Source organism: Gossypium hirsutum, chromosome D05, assembly GCF_007990345.1.
Source record: "Gossypium hirsutum isolate 1008001.06 chromosome D05, Gossypium_hirsutum_v2.1, whole genome shotgun sequence".
In the NCBI taxonomy this organism is placed as follows: Eukaryota; Viridiplantae; Streptophyta; class Magnoliopsida; order Malvales; family Malvaceae; genus Gossypium; species Gossypium hirsutum.
In genome coordinates this window covers 15,572,171-15,580,753 of record NC_053441.1, presented here as the reverse complement: position 1 = coordinate 15,580,753, position 8,583 = coordinate 15,572,171, and the positions used below count along the sequence as shown (strand labels likewise).

General features: G+C 32.6%; 1 protein-coding gene across 1 annotated transcript; it reads left to right on the top strand.

Annotated features, from left to right (window-relative positions):
• On the top strand, positions 1 to 2,960 carry LOC107905903 (plant UBX domain-containing protein 4). Its single transcript, XM_016832686.2, has 4 exons — positions 1 to 442; positions 1,546 to 1,828; positions 2,123 to 2,218; positions 2,414 to 2,960. The coding sequence occupies exons 1-4, from the start codon at positions 294 to 296 to the stop codon at positions 2,795 to 2,797; spliced, it is 912 nt and encodes a 303-aa protein (XP_016688175.1). The 5' UTR covers positions 1 to 293; the 3' UTR covers positions 2,798 to 2,960.
• The last annotated feature ends 5,623 nt before the right edge of the window (positions 2,961 to 8,583 follow it).

Here is an 8,583-nt window from a genome sequence, read left to right as displayed (position 1 = left end):
TTAATCAAGTGTAGTTATGGATCAAATGAGTTAGTTTTGGCTTTGGTTCAAGGATAGAAAATAGAATCTAGCCGCCGACAAGCATATAATTTTCGGCTCAAGGAAAGCACATGAGAAGATCCGGTTCGAGCTGGAGGGAATCAAATTCCCAAGTGTGAAAATCCCAAAGGTCAAGCCAAGCCAATCTTTAAGCCAAGCGAGCCATAGAAACAGAATTTCCTCCTCTCTATTTTATCTGTCGTCTCTCTCGGAACTTGCATCTCTATCAGATAAAGCGAAATCTGACAAAATTGATGGCCTCACGTGACAAGAAATCTGCGAAGCCGTCGAGCAGCCGCGCCGGTGGAATACGCACGCTCTCGGATCTGAACCGGCCCTCTGGACCCGATTCCGACAGCGATTCCGATGATCCCCAGGAGTACTACACTGGTGGCGAGAAAAGGTCATCTCTTTTCTCTTTTATTTTCTTTCCATTTTTCTTCAATTTATTTCTGGCCTTTTCTTGTTGTTATTATTAGCATGAATCATCCAATTGTTTGATTGATTGTTGAGTAAATTTAATGGTTGAAAGAAGAATTTGATTTATTCATGAGTTGTTAAAGTTTCAAGCTTGGTTGATTTCTATGGATTTTGAGAATGAATTTGGATGAGAACTTAAGAACTTACTTGGGGTTTATACTATCACCTGCTACTTTGGGTAATTTTTTGGGGGGACTTTATGATTTGAGTGGTATTGGAGACTAGAGTTAGTACTTGCAAGGTATTAACACTGCTTTCACCTAAATTAAGTGCTTGAGAAGCCTATCTTGGTTTGATGATGTGATAAACTAAAACCCCAGTTTCTCACAATAGCAGATCATGTTCGCGTCATTTGTTGAATACAAATTATGAGGGTAAGTCCAACGGATTTACATTAGCTTTAGATAGGAGATATAATCGTCAAGAATTAGGGATCTTAGTAACTGGAAAAGATCCTCTCTCTTTTTCTTGATGATGCTAGTTTTGAGCTGATGTGCATATAGGGCAAGTTGAATAAGTTGTCATCGTTATTGTGATTTAGAAATTTTGGCGTATTCAGTTTACTTCTTGTTTTGTTTGAATAAACACATGCTATCTAATTTGATGTATTAATAATAATTTGAATAAAATTTTAACCTTGTTGAGTACTTGCCTGCTTGATCGGAAAAAAATAAAATTGATTCTTAGATGATACTAATAAGTCTTCCTTCTGAAGTTTATGTTGTTTGCTGCACATTAGGTGATGTGTAATTATTATTTGCATTTTATAGTATTGGAATGTTTATATGCAATAGTGCTGGATTTTAGATGTATCTCCTGTTTAAGTACCGAGTTTCGATGTTTTGACTTGCATATCTTATGTGAGGTCCTGGAACAAGTTATCAACACAATCATCATTCTTTTTATCATTGATGAAGCCATTCCTTTATTTCTGTTAAGTTTTTCAGATAGAATTCCCAACCTCACAATTCAATATATTATGATGGCATGCTTAAGGATGATCAACTTTAACTCTGTTTATTGCAGTGGCATGCTTGTTCAAGATCCTTCAAAGAAAAATGATGTAGATGAAATTTTCAATCAAGCTAGGCAACTGGGAGCTGTAGAAGGTCCTCTCGAGCATCCTCGTCCATCAAGTTCAACAAGTTTTACTGGAACCGGTAGATTACTCTCAGGGGAAACTGTTCCTTCTGCACCTCAGCAGCCTGATTCCATTATTCACAACATAGTTTTCTGGACCAACGGTTTCACCGTGGATGATGGCCCTCTGAGGAGGTTGGATGATCCTGAAAATGCAGCATTTTTAGAGGTAATGAAAATTAGGATTAAATACCTCTTTTAAGAAATAGAGTTATAGAAAATGAATAAAGTGACAGCTGTTATTGGATGTGGGTGATTTCTGTTCATCTTTTGGAGTGAATACTCAGTTGCATGACTACGGTTACTGAGTTCGGTCTTCTGCATACTTGTCTTTTCCATTTTGTATATTGTACAAACAGGTGTCCCATTCTATATGTTTTCAATTCTTTTATGGGTGGATTAATTTTTATGTTTCAGAATGCCATTTCTTGTTTATTAACAACTTGGTTGCATCTCGAATCAGAGCATCAGAAAGTCTGAGTGTCCTAAAGAGCTTGAGCCTGCTGATAGAAGGTCTTCTGTTCATGTCAATCTGATAAAGAGGGACGAGAAATGCCCTGTGAGTCTCTCTCTCCTTGTTAGCATTATTTTTGCCTGGAAGGTTGAACTAGTCGAATTTAGAAAGTGATGCTGATTGAAAGGGCCTTATTCAAAAGTGCTTCTGTCTTCTTTTCACAAGCATAAAATTTCAACTTGGTTGATTCTTGATTTTAAGTCCTTTTCGAGGATAACTCCAATGTTTGTCTTCTTGCAGGAACCAGAGAAGAAACGCCAAGTAGCATTTCAAGGTGTAGGAAGAACTCTTGGTAGCAGCAGTACTTCGGCAGCTCCTGAACCAACTACCGGTTCCAGTCCTCTCAACACAGCTCTGAACCCTTCACCTGGCTTGGTTGTAGATGAAAGTTTACCATCGACCTCAATTCAACTTAGGCTGGCTGATGGGACTCGCATGATAACCCGCTTCAATCTCCACCACACAGTTGATGACATCCGTTCCTTCATCAATTCATCTAGACCTGGGGGTGCAACAAACTATCAGTTGCAGATAATGGGTTTCCCTCCTAAACTTCTTACTGATCCAACCCAAACCATAGAGCAGGCAGGCCTTGCCAATTCTGTGGTAATCCAGAAGTTCTAAGCTCCGACTGTGTCGAAAGTGTCGTATCTGCTTATCTCTACAAGTGCTTATTGTACCTAGTGAAAAAGAATCCATCTACTTGAAACGATTATGAACCACTACTATATACTGGAAGCAGGTTTTTGATGGTTCTTTCTAGTTGAATGGTATGGAATTGTTTGAATTTTTTTTTCTTGAACCAGATAATCATTGTAGAAGTGGTCAGTTTTTCTCCCTACAGAGGATTATTGGTATATCCGTACATATATTATATACACATGCCAAAGTTGCTGCCGTAAGCGTTTCATTCTTAAGCTCACCATTTCCTTGCAAGCTCTGATGACAAAGGGAAGGGTTGGCCAGGGATGGAGACTTCCATCTCACGCTTTCACGAGTTATACGGTTCTTTTTTTATCTCCATCGATGGTGGTGTATAGATTGGACAGGAAAAAACAACGTCGGCCAGAAGCAAGGGAAAAAGCATTAAGGGATATAAATTAGGATCCCTTAATGCTTTGCGAATCTCTCCACCAAAAAATCTGATACGTTTGATCATTAAGTTTTGGTGTATAAATTAGGATGTAAGAGTCTTGTCATGAAAACACAATGAAGAACCACTAATGGAACGATGTGCTAGCCAGCCTAGGTGCTTATGGAAAATAAGCCGACGACATTTAGATTGTATACCTTATAATTTATTTTTATCTAAATCAATATGTTCATTACAAGTAGTAGTGACTAATTTTCTTGCTACTAGAATTTTTGCTAGCAATGAAATGTGTTAGATTTTCATAGACAGAGATTCATGATAAAAAAAATGATGAAGTGAACCATTGTCACACCTCATTATTATAATTTTAGGTATTATTATATTTATATAATACAAAAACATAATATAAAACAAATGATAGAAATATAATTAGATACAAAAGTAAGCAGATCCCCCTATGATTTTATGGGATGATTGCACAACCGTTGAACGGATAAGTAGTTTCCAGAAATGGGTATGGTCCAGGTCCTTAATCTAGATGCACAAACAATAATTTTAAATCATGATGATCATGTTCATCAACCAACCGATTTCACTTTTTGATAAAAAGCTTCTTTAATCCAGGATTCTTTTTCTTTCCTCGTAATTATTTACGATATTTCATTTTTATCGTCCAATTTTTAGGACGATTTATGCTAATTATTTAAGTTTTAAATTTTGTATGGCGGTTAATTTTATATATCACATTATATTTTTGCTTTCATTTTAATCACAATATTTAAGTTGTTTTTATTTTGGTCACCCAAAAATATATATTTTTAAATATTAAGAATTAAAGTGAACAATAAATAGAAATCAAAATAATACATAAAAATTTTGTTAAATTATACTTATTTATCCCATTGTCGAAAATTCTAAATTTAAGTTTTGAAATATATTTTTTAAAATATTAAGATTCAAATTACAGTAGTAAGTGATTGACATTATTAATGAATAAAAAATTTCCAACAATTTATTTTGATGTTTTGAAATCATTTTCAAAAATCATCAATAAAACTATTGTCTTTAATAGTTGTCCACAAAACTCAATTTATTTTCATTATATGATCTTAATCTTTCATGCTAAACTAAAAATAAAGAAAAATCCTTGCAACGAATTAAATTAATTAATTTTATCTTTCATTCCAAACAAAAATCATAATTTTTTCATCACTTCTTTAATCAAAAGAAGAACAAGCAATTAATTTAATTAATTGCAAATACTTTTTCCTTTTTCTTTTAGCTTAGCATGAAAGATTTGAGATTATATAATCAACAGAAATTTAAGTTTTGTGGATGATTATTAAATATGAATTATTTGAGTTGATTCATTAAGGATAAGTTAGAAACATAAAATTAAATTTTAAATTTTAAAAGGAGATTAAATCAATTAATTTTAATATTATAGTAACAAATTGATTAGCATTATCAATGGACAAAATTTTTTAAACAATTTATTCAATTTATTTTGATGTTTTGAAATTTAAAATTTCAATATTAAAAAAATTAGAATTTCGATAATGGATACACAAGTAAAATTTGACCATTTTTGTATAATATTTTAGTTTTTATTGCCTTTTCACTTTAATCCTCAATTTTTTTACCCCAATTAATACATGAAAAAATATTTCGTGAGTGACCAAAATGAAAGTGTAAACATGATGTGGTAAGTACAGTTAACCGCCGTTAAAAATTTAATGCTTGGGTAACTAAAATCGCCCTAAAAGTTGAGTGACCAAATTGCAAATATTTCATTTTAAATGGCTAAAATGAAAGTAACCTAAAAATTGAATGACCAACTAAAAAGTTTATCCTAAAATTTATAGATTATAAGTATAAGTAACGTGGTAGAATCGTCAGTGAACTAGTTTTTCTCTTGTCTATGTTGTTGTTTTCAGAACCTTTTCACTAAGGGTGGGTTTGGATGGGTGATTGAGTGCGGTGCGTTTAGCTTACTTTTTGTCTCACGCTACAGTATCGCTACAGTATCTAATCTCACCGCCACCGCTGTTTTTACATTAACCGTAGGTAAACACACCGCCCATCTAAACCCACCTTAAGTTTGTACTGCACTACTGGACTTTTGGTACTTCACATGTGACATGGTTGGATAATGTATATTTATATATTCATATAGAAAGATGATGATCGCCATTACAATCATATATCTATACAAAAATACCGGAAAATAAAATTTAATAAATTAAATTATTATATTTTAGCTTAATAAATTAATAAAATTAGATAAAATTATCGATTATCATTTTAATATAATGAGTATATTAACGAAATTTAAAATTTATTACTTTTAATAAAAAGAAAAAAAATGTGTATCAGTAAATAATGAGATAAAGTTTGTACTTGAAACAAATTTGATATTTTAATTATAATAGTTTTGTATTAAAAGTAAGATTTAGTTTTTTTTTAACAAAAATGAGAACACGAAATTCTAAAGTTGAATAAAAGTGCTCCAAGAATTTTTATATTAATATATTTTCATTAATATTGTAGCATAAAAAATTTATGCTACATCCAACAATTAAATTGTAATTGTGCAATAAGAAACTATACAAAATAATAAAGTAGGACAGATTAGAGCAACCAAAACTAGAGGCCTAACCTATACATTTCTCAAACTCTATTTGCAAACAAAACTTCACTAGAACTAGAAGAATTCCTATCATGCCAGCACAACTTACATTTCAAACAAGAAATTACCCATGTACTAATACACATGTCATGAATCTCGAGAGTAGATGCACTCAAAAGTATAAAAAGAAAAAATAAAAAATTATATCATCACTAAATAATTGGTTTAAAATAATCATCCAAACAATTATAGACTGTTTAGGCACAGAACAAAAAAACTTATACCAAGAGACCAATCGAGAAGCTCCTGAAAGAATTAATTGTTCCTCCAATTCTAACTACTAGCTGAGTTGGCAGCACCAGACCAACAGGGAGCACCTTTTAGTCCATAATTAATGATTTTAGTTAGGAGGAAATGTTAATTGTCAATTCCATGCATGATGTAGGAAAAAGGAAGCTCAATTCATGCAGAAATATGGTTAAAGAATAAGTGGATTATCTGTCGCAATTATAGCTTTAATCACCCACAACTAGATATTAAGCTTTCACAAACATCAATCATGATTGAATAGTTGTTCTTCTTTTTGATGGTTTACAAGTGGATATTTGTAAAAACATTGTTTAAAGAAAAATTCTAAAAAATAATACGAATTCTTATCATACCAATGATATATAAACCTAAAATTATCCAAATATATAATATAATATTCGAATTTCTTTCATATCAATTTTTTTTTCTTTTTACATCTCTCACCATCTTATCATGCAACTGTTGGTGGAAATGACGTAAAGTTTTTTCAGAGGAAAAAAAAAAAAACAAAGCGTTTGCACCAGTAGTTCTCACTTGGCGTCTCTCTAGCTTTTTTCTGTTGTGACGGATTCTTTTGGTGTACTCTCTCTTTTCGAGCCCTACATAGCTACCCCTGCCAAGGCTCTTTCCCCATTAACCCTAAACCTAGCTCCTGACTTCAAACTTTAGTGTTGCAATAAAAGGGGGAACCATAAATTTTACATTTCTTTTTTCATTTGTATTTCTTGGCTTTTATAGCAAATATCAGTATATGCTTTTGTTCCCTTTGTCCTCATAAAAATATGGATGTTTCCGCTTCCTTCGAGTTGAATTAATTAATTATTTTTTTAATTAAATTATAATGTTAAATTTTAAAAATTACAATTACATTTTGCACTTCTGTATTTTTATTTTTAAAAACTTAATCTTTCTATTTTTTCAAGGATATTATACTATATTTAGATGGGGGGGTGTTGAGAAATTGATTCACAGATTGCTAGCCATCGATGTTTTTGTTGCATCTTATTGGCTCATGCGTACATGGATGATGGGAGATGGTTTTTTTCTCAGCAAATTAGCTTTCGCACATCCTCATCCACTACCGTATAAAAGATGTATTATTTTATTAATTAAATGGTTAAGATTTATAGACTCAATGGTACTGTTTGGTCTTTGTGCACTTCAACTTTACGCATCCATTTCAATGTACCTTAGCTTAGCATGGCATAAGATTCTTGAAGCGTAAAAGACAGATTGCAGAACCAGAACATATATGGGCTAAGCATATGTTGTGACATTTTGTCGACCAAGAAATATACTATATAATAAATGTAAAATATCATCAAGTCGATAATAATGTTTACTGAGTTAATACATGAACAATCTAAACTGCCACACCTTTCGATATTATGAAAACGAAAAGAGATTGAGAAATTAGCAGCGGTGGATGGTAGTAGTAGCCATCGCAGAAGATACGAAACCAGCGAAAGAATTATGGCATTAGAATAAGATAGGTTTAGCGTTATGAAGAACGAATTAGGGAGACAATTTGTTGACGCCTGTATCGGTGCATTACAAGCACTCATAGACTCACAGCGGTGGAAGCTGTAGGAGAGGAGACCAAGAGTGAGAGGGACATAACTTTAATATTTGTGTGTGGGAGAGAGGATGAGGTTGGGACTGTCCCACACTGGCTTTACCAGCCTGTTTCCGGTTCAATCCATCCTTTTTTTACCGTGCCAAATAATTGTGGATTAAGTGACAACTGAGACTGAGAAGACTAACAAGGATTTGAAGCAATTTTTTATATCTCTAGGTGTCTCTGTGTTCACCTTGACTCTGCTGCACCACAATTAGTAACAACTATTTACTTCTAACAGTTTATTTTCTGCATCCACCCCCCCTTTTTTTCCTTTTACAGTTGCATCTTGTTATTTAAATTAACTCATTTAATATATCAATATTGGGTATATAAAATTCATATTATATTTTTAAAAGGATAATTTAAATTCAAATTTTAGAACATCTTATTAAAATAAACAACCACAAACCTTGAAACAATTAATCTCTACCAATGTAAAATGAAAATGATATATATATGGTGAAAAACAAACAAAAAGATTCAAACCAACTAAATTAAAACAAAAGGAATCTTTGAAAAAAATTGCAATTTTTCCTCCCTGACAAATGCCATTTTGGCTATTTGGTCGGCTTGTTTGTTTTCTTGTCTAGGGACATATTTTAGCATCTACTTCTCCACATTCTTCAGCAAATGATGTATGTCTGATTAATGCTGAGTTTGAAGTCTTTGAAGTAGATTCCTGAATAGTCACAATAACCTCCATATTGTCCATCTGCACCAGTACTCTATCGCAATGTTTACCTTACAATAGTGTCAAG